Source organism: Tenrec ecaudatus, chromosome 17, assembly GCF_050624435.1.
Source record: "Tenrec ecaudatus isolate mTenEca1 chromosome 17, mTenEca1.hap1, whole genome shotgun sequence".
NCBI lineage: Eukaryota > Metazoa > Chordata > Mammalia > Afrosoricida > Tenrecidae > Tenrec > Tenrec ecaudatus.
Window position 1 is genome coordinate 47,822,862 of NC_134546.1, and position 14,744 is coordinate 47,837,605.

At 40.2% G+C, this 14,744-nt stretch overlaps 1 protein-coding gene across 1 annotated transcript in view; it reads right to left on the reverse strand.

Moving 5' to 3' along the window:
• MPHOSPH10 (M-phase phosphoprotein 10) overlaps positions 1-14,744 on the reverse strand; it is a 22,847-nt gene continuing 8,103 nt past the window's right edge. Inside the window, exons 6-11 of the mRNA XM_075535196.1 lie at positions 14,185-14,252; positions 13,183-13,320; positions 10,007-10,117; positions 4,746-4,853; positions 698-928; positions 1-225 (exon numbers count right to left, since the gene is read on the reverse strand). Of these exons, the coding sequence (XP_075391311.1) occupies positions 76-225; positions 698-928; positions 4,746-4,853; positions 10,007-10,117; positions 13,183-13,320; positions 14,185-14,252 (806 nt within the window). The 3' untranslated portion in view covers positions 1-75. The remainder of the gene's footprint in view (positions 226-697; positions 929-4,745; positions 4,854-10,006; positions 10,118-13,182; positions 13,321-14,184; positions 14,253-14,744) is intronic.

Sequence of the window (14,744 nt, forward strand, 5' to 3'; positions counted from 1 at the left end):
TTTAGAGATTGTCTTTTATTATAAACAGAGCAATGAAGAATAGAAGCTTTCACAATATTTACATATTAAAATACATCATAGCTTTAATTTATGAATAGAGATAGTTTGTTTTTTCTTATTTCTGTTTTCTGCTTTCTTCTTGTCACGGATTTGCATCTTCACTTGATCTTGTAACTGAGAAAAGAATGCCTGAGATGACTTCAAGGTCTTGTCTTTCCCATCATCCTGTAAGGAAAAGAAACAGATGTTCATGCCACAAAATGTGCTTTAAGTAGGGGGCAGGGGGACCCAAATGCAAAAATAGTATGCTATAATTATAGCACTGTATTAACACAGACATCTAAGTAGACTAGAAGAAAATATTAATTATTGAATCAGTCAGTAGAGAGGCACTGGGGAGAAAGGGAAGGTTCCCTGCTGATAGTCCTTAAATACAGTTCTTAAAACACTCCTATAATTTAAAGGGCGCAAGGAGGGGGAGAAACAATGCTGCCAGGACCCCAGATATAAGATACATATGAAGTATATTAAGTACTTCAGAAAGTTGAAGGTTGATTAAGGCAGAATATTCTAGCCAGTCAATAACGGCCTCTTCCTCCCACCTGTGTTTGCTGGTCACGAACCCCCAACAAATACCAAAGCCAGCCCCCCACCCCACCCCGAGTAGTTTTCTCTCCCTTGTGCATTCATTCCATACCTTCAGCAGGGATGCTTTGCCTGCCTTTGTCAACTGTTTTAACTTATTCGAGGCCAATGCTTTGCTGTATTTCCCTGTCTGATCAGGGCAGCTCTTTTCTAGCAATTTACTCTGCTTTTCCTTCGCCTTTAACTTCATATGTTTTTGATATTTCTTTTTCCTTCGTTCTCGTTTCTTGTCTGTAGCTGTTTTCTCAGCGGCCGTTTTTATATCTCCAGCTTTATTTTTTTCCTATAAAGAAATCACCAACAAACTAGTTAATTTAATATCAATTCAGGATGTTAGAATAAGAAGAAAAATGAAAGTAGGCTATAGGTGAGTGTGAGAGCAAGTTGTTTCAAAGAGCTTGACGGTCGGTCAGCTCTTTAGACCTGGGCTGCTGGTCAGTTCCCAAGCCCAGAGAAGTAGCATAAGAGAGCTGGCCAAGCTGGTGAATAGCTCACGTCAACTGCTGAAGGCAGAAGGTTCACGAGAACAGTGGCACGGAAGGAAACGTCTACCTTGTCTAAGGACCACCTTTCTTTCTTTCATCCTCTCGATTGCCAGCCTGTCCTGAAAGGGTTGTCAGCTGCACTGGAGAAAGGCTCTGACAGAAAGGAGGGAGCAGGGGCACTGCTACTGGAGCAAGCTAAAATGATGAAGCCCTGACAAAAAGCGTCATTAATATGCACGGCATGCTCTTAAATGCTCACAATCAATGAATGCCTGTATTTTGTATAGCCACTCAACTTTTCAGTATCCAAATGTCTATTCTATAATGTCTGTCTGGTGACATCTAGCCAATCAGTGGACAAAATAAGGAGAAATCACTGATATTGAAATATTGATAGATTTTATAAGCAATTTGTTGTAAGCCCAATATCACACTGCTATTAAATTATTTTAACTTTACTGGTTTTATTATACTTAAGGGAAAAAAACCTGCTGATAAACCACAATAAAATCTAAAATCCCAAGGCCAATGACATTAAATATATGGAGTTACAGGTACAAATGAGTAAATTTTTAAAAATACTCAGTTTTATGCAATAGCATTTATTTCTACAACTGCATGATGTGAGCCACATTCAAATATGGGTTGTTTTATCTGTTATACAACTATTTCTATGGCCAAACAATCCTACTAACTGTTTCATAATTATTTTGATATTATCTTGCCTTTTGCTGTTAGATTCGGTTCCAACTCACAGCAGCCCTGTGTACAATAGAACGAAACACTGTCTGGTCCTGTGCCATCCTCTAATTGCTCTGACGTTTGAATCCACTGATTAAGACACATGGTGTCAATCCAGCTTGTGGAAGGTTTTTGCTGTCCACTTTACTATACATGCTATCTTTCTCCAAAGACTTATCTCCTGACAACATGTCCAGACTATGTAAGATAAAGACTTACCACCCTTGCCTCTAAAGAGTAGTCTGGTTGTACTTCTTTTCAGACAGACTTGTGTGGTTTTTTGGGGCAGTCCTTGGTACTTTCAATAACCAGCACCTTAACTCAAAGGCCCTGATTCTTCTTCAGTCTTCCTGACTTAATACCCAAATTTCGGATGCAAATATTTTGTCAAGTGCCATCACGTCGGCTCCGGCACATAGCAACCCTACGCACGACAGAACAAACACTGCACAACTGTGCGCCATCCTCACAACAGTCTCCAGGCCTGAGCTCACTGCTGCAGCCACTGTGTCCGTCCATCTCATCAAGGGCCTTCCTCTTTTTCACCACCCCTCCACTGTATCAAACATGATGTCCTGCTCCAGGGGCTGGTCTCTCCTGACAGTATATCCAAGGTATGTAAGATGAAGTATTCCCATCCTTGCTTCTAAGGAGCACTCTGGTCTTACTTGTTCCAATATAGATGTTTGTCCTTGTAGCAGTCAATGGTAAAGGCAAAAAGTGAAGCAGGCAGTGAAAAAGTCCAATATTCTTCTCCAGCACCGCAATTCAAATGCCTTCCTTATTCCATGTCCAACTTTCCCATGCGTATGATGCCATGGAGAATACCATGGCTTGGGTCACATGCACCTTAGACCTCAAAGAAAAATCTTTGCTCTTCAATACCTGAAGAGGTCTTGTGCAGCAGATTTACCTAATGTAACATGTCTTTTGATCTCTTGCCTGCTGTTTCCATGAACACTAATCATTGTGGATCTAATTTTGTGGAAACAAAATTCTTGACAACTTCAAACAACTTTTTTTTTTTCATTTACCATGTTACCTGTTGGTCCAGTTGTGAAGATCTGGGTCTTCCTTACACTGACTGAGCTGTAATTCACACTGAACACTACAATCCTGGATGTTATCAGTTAGTGCTTCAATTCCTCCTCCCTTTCAGCAAGCAAAGTTGTGTCATCTGCATTCTGCGGGCTATTAATAAGGCTTCCTCCAATCCTCCTGCTGTACTCTTCTCCATATAAATTGAACAAGTATTGTGAGAGGATACAACCCTGACGCAAACCTCTCCTGATTTACAACATGTAGTATTTCCTTGTTCTGTTCACACAACTGCCTCTTGATCTGTGTACAAGTTCCAAATGAGCACAATGAATTGTTCTGGAATTTCCATTCTAATCAAGGTAATCCAGTTTTATTATGGTTCACACAGTGGAATACCTTTGCAGAGTCAATGAAACACAAGTAAATATCTTTCTGGTATTCTATGTTTTGAGTCAAGATCCACCCAATATTAGCAATCATATCCCTTCTCCATGTCTTCTTTTGAATCTGGGCTAAGTTTCTGGCAGTTCCCTGTCAATAAGCGGCTATAACTGCTGTTGAATGAGCTTAAGTAAACCTTTACTTGTGTGAGATGTTACTGTTATCACTCTATAGGTTGAGCATTCTGTTGGGCTACCCTTCTTTGGAATGCGCATAAATATGGATCTCTTCCAGTCAGTTGGCCAGGTAGCTGTCTTCCACATTTCCTGGCAGAGATGAGTGAGTGCTTCCAGTGCTTCTTCAGCTTTCTGAAATATTTCAATGGGTGTTCCGTTAATTCATGAAGCCCTGAATTTAGCCAATGCATTCAGTGCAGCTTGAACTTCTTCCTTCAAGACCACTGGTTCTTGGTCATATGCTACGTACTGAAATGGTGGACTGTGGACTAGTGGACAGACCATACTCAATGAGAGAACTGAAAATATGATGCCTAGGGTGCACCCTCAGTCCTCAGAGTAACATCCTTGCTTTTCAACATTTTCAACATTCTAAAGGGGTCTTGTATGGCACAGTTACTCAACGGGACAGGTCTTGAGATCTAGTGACTGCAACTTCCATGAGCACCGACTGTGGCTCCAAGCAGACACAGATTCTTGACAACTTCACTCTCTTCTGAAGTTACCACGATGGCATCTATGGGTCCAGTTGTGAGAATTTTGGTCTTTTTCTTGACTTACGTTCCATACTGAAGGCTTCAGCTCTTGACTTTCATCAGCAAGTGCTTCAAGGTCTCTTCACTTTTAGCGAGCAGGGTTGTTTCATTGCAGCTTGTTAATAAGCCTTCATCCAATCCTGATGCCACATTCTTCTTCATATATTCAGCCTCTCTTATTATTTGTTTACCACTTTTCTGTCAGTTTATCTTACTGTGGCAGCTCGCGTGTTGCTCTGATGCTGGAAGCTATGTCATGGGTATTGCAAATGTCAGCAGTCACCCAAAGAGCAAGTTTCAGCAGAGCTTCCAGACTAAGAACAGATCACAGAGTAGGAACGGCTGTCCACCTCTGATTAATTAGCCACTGAAAACCTATGTACGGAACCAGAAAAATCTTGCCTTTCAAAAACTCAGTGCCATCAAATTGATGCTGACATATAGTGACCCTACAGGACAGACTAGAACATCCTGAGCTTCCAAGAATGTAACTCATTACAGGAGGAGAGTCTAGTTTCCCTTCTGTGGAGCAGTTGGTGGGTTAGAATGTCTGACCTTGCAGTTAGCAGCCAATGTGAAACCACTATACCACTAGGGCTCCAAGGGTTAAGACAAATTTATGAGCAAAGATACAAAGAAAAATGCTTATGAAAGAAAGAGTCAAATTATTAGCTTCTTACCTTGATTTCCTCAGGGGCCAGGAGAGTTTCATCACTAACACTCACTGGGGCTACTTCTTCCATGGATATTGCTGGCAGATTTGACACAACTTTAATCTCAGGCGCAGGCTAGAAAGGAGACAATAGACTTAGTTCCCAAAACCAAACAAACAAAAACCTCCAACTTGCTATCTGTTAAGTTAAGTATGACTCCTGGAGATCCTATAGAACAGGGTAGAATTGCCCTTGTGAATATCTGAGACTAACTTTTTTCAGGAGTAGAGAACCTTATCCTTCTCCCACAGAGCTGGCTAATGGATTCTAACTACTTACCTTGTGCTTAGCAGCCAACATGTAACCAGGCTTTAACAGGAAGCCAGAAATAGTCCTAACATAAATATTTGAATTTTAAAATTATTTAAGTAAATATAAAAATTTTTCAGAAATAACTTAAAATTACGAGAGATGTGTTTTGCTATCTTTGCTAATAGGTGGTAGCTGCAGAGGTTGCCTCAGGCATCTATCTGATATCCGGATATTTTGGCACCTTCTCTATCCTAAAACTAATGCAATAGCATTTATTTCTACAGTTATGCATGACATGATAGCCACATTCAAAACACCAGTCATTTTGTCTGTTACTCCAACTATTATTTCCATTGTCAAACAACTGTACCAACTACATTAGAATTATTTTTTACTACTGCTATTTTGCCTTCAATTATACAGAAAAATAAGAGTAACATAAACTTACGGGAAAACATGCTAAAAGTGCTTACAGAAGCAAGAGTCAAATTGCTAATTTACTGATGACTTTATTGTGTTCTTGTCACTGAAAATTTATTTTTAAAACTATAAATATGACATCCTGTGAAACTCTTTCAAACACTAAAACAATAGGAAAATAAATCAGTTCTAGTAATTAAGAGACAATAATGAAATGCTAATTGAAAAGCCATTGTTTGGGGGGAGAGGAAATGCTATGGTTTGTATGAAAATTGATTATTTTTAAATCCCATTTATCTGTGAACGCTTTGGAGCCCCCTCATACAGGACGATACTGATGATGGTAATAAAAGGACAAAAGCTATCTTTTGCCAAAGACACTCCCAAGTACCAGCTCATTCCATTTACATCTGATCTGCGAGGAGGAACAAGTGCACGAACAGCAGCGGCATCTGTGCTGCCAGTGGGTGGAAGCACGAGTCCTTACTCCTTCACACACTCAATTCATTGTAAGTCCTGTCCATGATTTCAGGGAACTAGTTAAGGGTTTGCCCACGGAAATCTCATAATCACGTATTACGAACACTGTTCCAATCTCAAACGTAAACAGAAATATCGAGAGAATGGAGACTATCCACAGAGCAACAAGAAACGATGGCTGCACGATTGGTTAATGAAGTCTGTGGGGGTATCTTTTGTGATAGAATCTAAATTTACAAACAGGAGTACTCAGGGGAAATAAACAAGTGCATTTACACTGGAGTCAGAAAGCACCAAAAACTTTCCTCCTCACTCAACTCACACACACACACAAAAAGAACAGCAGAAGGCTTTGTCATCTTAAGTTCCACGCTAGTGAGGAACGTTTGTGAAACAGTAGTAAAGCAAAAACCACACTTTACGCTGACTTGACGAGATGAAGTCCCAGTGTGCAGTGACAGCAGTGGAGGGAGGGAGGGAGGAAGGGAGGGAGGGAGGGAGGGAGAGGAGGGGAGGCTGGCCTCTTCGGAAGAGGGCCAAGGAGAAATGGAAGGGAGCAAGGTGAGGCGGCAGCAAGGCTCAGGCAAGAAAAAGGAAAAGGAAATAAAGGAGAGCAGCTTTAAAAGGTTGGGGGTCAAAAAGGCTGCGAGGAGCCAGCATGTTCGAGGAGCTGGCTGGTCACCATGGCTGGAGAATAAGCATGCTATGGGCACATGGAAGTGCTCTGGGATTCACATTATTCTCAAGGTCATCCATAGCTTGTTATGCTCCACACCGTCAAATGCTTTGCCACAGTCACTAAAACACAAGTAAAAATTCTCTCCATCGTTCCCTGTCCTCTTCTGAATCTGGTCTGAACATCTGGCAACAAACTCTATGTCAATGTACTGCTGCAACAATGTTGCTGGATTATCTTCAGCAAAATTTTACTTGCATATGATGTCAATGACATTGGTTTTACAGTTTGAGAATTCTGCTGGGCCCCTTCTTTCCCAATCTCAGGAGACCTGCTGTCGGAGGGTCGTCATCTTTGGACCAGGTGCAACTAAGCAACTCTTCTCGTCAGTCATTTCCAAATCTCCTGGCAGACGGCTAAGCGCTCTCCGTGCTTCCTCAGCTTGCTGAGACATTCATTTGGTACTCCATCAATTCCTGGAGCCTTGTTTCTCGCTAATGCTGTCGATGCAGCTTAACCTTCTTCCTTCAATATTATTTTTCCCATTGAATCTTTTCAATCTTACTTTTTTTTGTAACAATTGAGGCTTCAATATTTTCTTCAGTTCATTCGGTTTAATATATGCTGAACGTGTTCTTTTTGGTGTTCTACTTTCATTATACTATTTTACTTGGTCTTCTCAAGCTGCCCTTTGAATCTTGTTCAGTGCTCGGACTCCATCATTTCTTTCACTTGCCTTAGCTACTCTACAGTGAAGAGCAAGTTTCAGACATTCACTTGGATCGATCTTTTCTTCGTCTTTTTAATGACCTTTAGCTTCTTCATGAATGCTGTCCTTGATGTCTTCCCACTGCTCAGCAGGTCTTCTGTCATAGTGTTCAATGCATCAAATAAGTTCTCGAAAATCAGGTGAGTTAGACTCAAGGTTGTATTTTGGCTAGCATGAATTTTTTTAATTTTTCTTCCGCTTGAACCTGAACCAACATTTGAGCAACTGATAGTCTGTTCCACAGTCAGCCCAGGAGCAGGTTTTAGATGTGGATAGTGAGCTTCTCCATCATCTCTTCCTACAGATGCAGTCAGTAAAACTTGTGTGTATTCCATGTAGAGAAGTCTATGTGCATAGTGAACATTTGTGTTGCTGAAAAATGCTATTTGTTATGAACCAAGTCATTAATCTTGCAAAATTTTATGCGAGATTCTCAAATTCATTTCTATCACCAAGACCACACTTTCCTACTGTTCCTTCCTCGTTGTTTCCAATGTTTGCATTCGAATCACTAATAATTATCAATACATCCTGATTGCATGTTTGTTCAATTTCAGACTGAAGAGGTTTGTAGAATTCTTCAATGTCATCATCACTAGCTTTTGTGTTGGATCATAAATTTGAATAATATAAGTTATTGATTGGACTTCCTTGAACGTGGTAAACTGACGACCTGGAAGGGAGTGTATGCAGCCTAACCTCTACATTCATAACCCCAGGGCTTGGGAGATCTTCACAGTTCTGAGATAGAGATAATGTCAAATACACATTCTTCAGATGGAAAGATGTCCCCACAACAGCCCTTCATAAAAAGGCTACTATAATATAAAGATGTCTCCTACAAGCAGTTGGCTGCTCACTACGCATCCGGAAAATACTTATCTTTAAAAGCAATCAGATTCTTTTGTCCCTTCTCACTCAAGGAGCAGTCAATCCCCTGTATTACGTCTTATGACAGTTATCATAGCGTGTTCGCTGAGTGAATTTAGGAACGTCTAAGGTTAAGCTGCCCACTCTATTGCGTGTGTGCCTGCTGGAGGCTTGCAAGCCTCGTGACTACATCCCCATTGGGAAGTACATTCGCCCTCTTGATTCCGGCATCAGAATGATGAGCCCGTGCCTCACCGTCTGTATCTTTTTCTTCCTTAATTGTACACGCTGCACCTAAGGACCCGTTTGTGAGGTTGGATCGCGCAGCAGATAGCTATAATCCTATCACATACAGCACTAAACTTCTAAATAGATTCTGAAATGTCTCTTTTGAAAATGAATGCACTGACATTCCTTGTTTCATTCCCAGCACAGTAAACCATATACTTTTCTGATTCAAAATGGCTAAAAGTTATTCATTTCAGCTCAAAAATGGCTACGATGTCAATCTGTATGCATTCAATTTCATTTTCAATGAAGTCCAATTTTCTTAGACTCAGACTTGATACTGTCCTAGTTCTGATTATTAGTTGATGTTTACAGCTCTTCTCATTTTGGTTTGTGCTCCGCCAGCAAATGAAGATCCGGAAGGCTTTACTATGGCAGGGTTACTCCGGTCACGTCACCAAGGTCAACTCTACCTCTAGAAAGCAGGTTCTCCTCAGTTACTTTTAAAGGGCCTTCTGACCTGAGGGCCCCGTCCTCCGGCACTACCTCTGACAAAGTTCTGCTTCCATTCATTAGGCCTTCAGTATTTAACAAATGTCCATGCCATGCATCAGGCTGCTTTCTCTGAAGTGGGCCGCTGCTTTCTTCTTTGCAGTCTGTTCTCAGCTCTGTGGAAGCTGCTCATTCTGGGTGACCGAGCTGGCATTTGAAATACCAGTCACACAGCTCCCAGCACTACAGCAACACACAAGCCACCACAGTAAGACAAACTGACAGACAAATGGTGGAGAAAATAGACGAACAAGTATTCAAAGAATGGACAGTCATGTTCTACTGGTTCACTGGACTGGAAACTCCAAGGATAAACACGCCCAAGGCATGTTGGGTGGGAGTCAAAATAGCAGAGGACCATCTAAGGTCTGAGTAAGGCCAACGGAACACAATGTAGTGTGGAGAGGATAGTCCCATAGTTCTAACTCTGATCTCCTTTGCCTCCTAAGTCTATTTGTTTTCTGCGAAAGGAAAACAATAGAATCTGTGTTGTGGTATAATAGTTCATGAATAAGGACCTTTCAAAAGTTTCTGGAAAAGTGTAAAAAAAAAAAAGATAGCATTTTCCCTTGCATTTTTGAAGCGCCATCATCTGTAAGGACATTAGTATTCAGTGCTTGCACCTTTCAGGAACTCAGTAAATGGCATTTAGCCACCCACACCCCTCTTTAAACACATCTACAATGAAAATGCAGCAGAGGACTGACGGAGTGGGGAGAAATTAAATTCCCTGTTGGCGAAAATTCCCTGATGGCATGAAAGGGCCCACTGGAAATCAAGTTGGGTCAGTAGGATGAATTATCAGGGTATCAGACAAAAGTACATCCTCACAAAAGACCCTGCATGTAACTTACAAGGAATTGCTACAGGTCTATGACCCGAAACAAAATAGATTGAGCCCCACAAGAGCTCAAAGATGACTTAAATTTACACCCGCTTTTATATGTATGTATATTCTATGTTACACGTTAACATACTTACAGGTTTAGGCATGAAATGGAAGTTTGAAAGGGCATCCAATTTTAAGAAAAGCGAATCCATCATCTTCTGAATTTCTACATGCTCTGGATTTTCTTCTTCTGTTGTTTTTTGCTTAGGAGGTAAGTACAGCAATATCAGACTAAGCAGATTAATATACACTGTAGAACAACACACCAATTACAGGGAAAGGGTTACCAACTTCTAATGACAAAGATAGAATTCAGCCAGAAAAATAGTCCTAAACAAATGAACAGATAGATGACCAACTAACTAATCAATACTGTCACTACTACAATGGTGCCAGCACCGACCCCCAAAAAGTGTCTATCAGGTGTAGCAGTCATCTCTGCCAGTTTAAGTCCTTTGGTGTTTATTCCTGCAAATAACTAAGGTATTCGTGTACTTGGTAAAATTATTCAAATATCCATTTTAATAGTAAGAGCTCTTTTTTTCTTTTTAAACAAAATTCATTCAAGATCTACTCTGGTTAAATTATAATGCAAAACTTTCATTCTACCAAGAGGAAAAAGTTGAATTTTAAAATTCTCCTTTCCTTCTGCTCAAGATGTCTATTCTAAAAGTATGCATTTTTTTAAGATATGAAAACAAAAAACCGGAATAAGCAGCAACTGTCTCCTTGCTTCTGTGACTGTGATGTCAGAGATGCATTCCGGTTTGTTTCCGTCATTTTCCCATCCTCTAGGTATGTTCTGTACCTCGTTAAGGACTGTTGTTGATTTAAAACTGTGTCTTTTCACCTCACACTAGATTGTGCTGCTTTCGCTACCTGACTTAACAGGCACAGCAGGATTGGACAACGGCATTTCAGAGTTTTCATTGTCTGATTTTAGAAGTAGATTGTCAGGTGTTTAATCGGGAAGCGCTATTGAAACTGTCTAGTATCAGAGTAACGCACAAACCCCTGTGGAAAGGTGGTGACCATGTACAGAACTGAACTGAGGGCTCCTGCAAAAAAGGCGTTAGCTCCACCAATGACCTCTGCCACTTCTCCCAGCATCGGTAATGCTGTTTTTAGTTGATGTTGAGTAATTTCCAACTTAGGGTAAACCTACAGGTGTAGTGATACCACTCCATACATTATTCAAGGCTGTGACCTTTCTGAAGTTGACTGCCACGCCTTTCTTAGGAGGCACCTCTGGGCGTGCTTGAACTCCCAACTTCTTCATTAGTAGTTAACCAGTTGGACCACCAGTTGTGAAATCATATTTGATAGGCAACTTTTTCCTGATATACATTAAATATAAAAGTAAGGTTTTCTTGTGGGCAGTATCCAATCATCTCACTTATTTTCTCTAGTTGGAAACTAATTTTGGGAAATATTGATGATTCACTCCTACAATATAACTCCTAGAGAAAATGAGATGGATTTAGAATTAATCCAAGGTATTTATATAAGATATAGAATGGGCAGAGGCAGGAATCTGAATGGCCAAGAAACATATGAGAAAATGTTCCCTATCATTAGCCATAGAGAAATGCAAATTAAAACAACAAGATAGCACCTAACACCCGCAAAGATAACCCAATTCAAAAAATCAGAAAGCATCAAGTGCTGGAGGGGCTATGGGGAGACAGGAACTCTCATCCACTGCTGGTGGACCTGTAGGTATGTATAGCCACTATATGGAAAATCGATTTGGCGATATCTAAAAAAGAAGGAAATTGAGCAACCATACGACCCAGCAATCCCCCTACTGGGCATATACCCAGAAGCAGCAGCAGCAACAAACAAACTAAGCCAGACATCTGTGCTCCAATGTTCATCACGGCACAGTTGACAATTGCAAGGAGTTGAAATAACCCAAATCTCCATCAACAGACGAATGGATTAAAAAACTGTGCAATATTCATTCACATAGGAGTATTACGCTATACATAGACATAGGAGTATCACGCATCACTAAAAAGCAGCGATGAATGCCTGAAGCACATTGCTGCATGGGAAGAACTGGAGGAAATGATGCCAAGCGAAGTAAGTCAAGCACTAAAGGACAAGTACAACATGAGTCCACTGAGGTAAGTTTAACAACAACAACAACAACAAAGTGCAAAAGGGCTGTAGGGAAAAAGCTACTGTATATAAACTTCCTGGGGTGAGGTCGAGGTAGTATGGCAGGGGTCAGATCAAATCAAGGATACATATGGTAGCCAACCCGAAAGGCTGGGAAAGAAGGAAAAAAAAAAAAGGAACAGGGCACTAACCCACCCAAGGGGTTGGTAATGTTTATAGATCCACAGGGAAAGAGGGACCAGGCTTCAACCCAGTGCTCCAAGATGTGAATGCAACGTACCGGCATGAAGCAGGGAACCAATAGAGGTATGAGGGGCTGACCCCAATCCTAACTACATGGACAGTCATCCTTCCTCCCAGAAGAATTTACTTCAGAGGACAGTACTGAAGCTACCATTCAAGGAGAGGGGCATGTCTGATCAGAGCACACAGGAGCTCATGAGGGGGGAGGAAGAGAGAGTGGAGCACATCCTGGCCAACCAAGTCTTGAGGATGATCTCCCTGCTCAGAGCAGCTAATGCACAGAGAGGTCCATATGGCCAGCCCCACTATGACACACAACAACCCTGATGTATGGATTGTTATAAGACCTATGAGTCCCCAATAAAATGATTTATCTACAAAAAAGAAGCAAAATGCCATCTCATCCTCGGGCACGTAATTGACCATAATCTCAATAAATCAAATATAAAGAAATAATTGAAGTACTACTTCTTGGCCACCCAGAGGGAACATGACCACGTCTTGCCTTTCAAATAGAGGACACATTTTAGAACTCATTTAAGAAAAAAACAAAAACCAGATTTAAAATTCAGAAAGAATTCATAGAGTCTTCCTTACCTGGTAACTTTATAAAATACATTAATTTAAAATGATTTTCAAATGTGTATTAATATAACTTCTAGAAGTGAAAAATTTTTACCAAGTGACTAGCAAGTAAAAAGTACGAAGTGATCAATGTCTAACTGCAAAACAGCCCACTAAGCCTTAGATTCAGTGGGAGTATGACAATTCTTCTATTACTAACACACTCTGACTCATAAATGATAAGGTTACAGAGCTCAAGATATGTTTCATGAATCCCTAAGCGGACTGGTTCTTTATGTCTCTTTAAATAATAGCTTTGCCTTAGAGGCTTCCTTACCTGGTTGAGTTTGATATATTCCTGTTCATAAATTTCAGCAAGACTCAATTTACTTTTCTCATGGTCTAATGTTAAATGTTTTTTATATTCATATGCATCTTCTTTGGGTTTTTCTTTACGTACAACATCATCCCAAGCCTGAAATACAAAGGGAATGCAGAACATTAACTGTAAATCTATCATTTAACTCTAGACTGCTCTATCAATTTCTCCTATATTATAATCATTCTAGAGCCTAGGTTCCCTTTCCAGAAAAAAAGTTACTCAATGTCCCACTGACAAGTTAAACATCAAAATGTGGCTCTTAAGATAAAATTTAGGTGTCTACTTTCGCAATCCCTCTGGATAGTTCCAGCACCCCAGGGGTGGTATCACCCCACGCTGGAGACACACTGTTCTAGAGCAAACAGGTGGCATAAAGTAATTTTTAACTTTTGAAACTACATTAGTCACAAATTTAATGCATTACGAAGAACGAAGAACATGTTTAAAAAAAAGTTTCTCCTTTTCACCCATGATCACCTTTCATTATACATTTCTCCACCGTGGTTCATTTAAAAATACCCAATATACAGCACTCATTCTTCAAACACTTTGTATTTCAAACAGGAGAAGCATGTCGATTACATGATAACATGTCTCTTATTGGACATATCATTTACATAAGGTTTATTCTGTTTAAGAAAATAAGCTCAATTTTTAAACATAAAATTATATCAGTGTTTTAACAGCTGGAAAATACACACTTCAACTGCCAGACCAGTTACTGTGCCGAGGTCAAAGGTGTCGACATCAGTTATCAGCCACCGCACCTGCGCCCAAGCCAAGGCAGTAGTGCAGAGTAGAGCCTCACCTCAAGTAGGAAATGCCCTTAGCCTAGACTTTAGGCTTTTAAGTAAGGGATACAAACAAAAGTATGAAAATGAAGTTTTAAATTCCTAATATATTTTTTCCAAAAAATTCAGTACATCTTAAATTATGTTAGATGTAATTATTTCAGACCTGGTCTTTTATCCTCTGCTTAATAATATCTTCTAGTTGAAGGGTGGTTTCCTCTGTGATCACAGGTGCTAAAGAAAATAACACAGAATACTTAGATATTAATAAGGTCAACGGTTCTCATAGAGTGGTCCTAGAACAGCAGCAACAGGAACACATAGGAAATGGTCACAAGTGCTAACTACTGTGTCCTCCTGTCCCAAGACCAACTATAACAGAAAGGGGAGGAAGGGAGACAGTAACCTGCATTTTCACAAGCTCTTCTGACGATCACTGAAATTTGAGAACCAAATCAGAGTACTTCAGGGAGCTTCAACAAGTTTGTGACTAATGTCCATTATCTTTTATTTCCATTTTTCCCTACTTGAAGCTCCCTCATACAGTTGGTCCTCTTTATTTGTGGACTCTGTACCTTCGGATTAAAATATTAAGGGTGTGTGGGAAGCAATTAAGAGGTTAAGACAATCCTTAAAATTAAGAGGGAGTATAAAGTGCTATGTATACAGTATTTACACTGTATTAGGTATTATAATTAATCTACTTAGAGTATATAAAGTATCCAA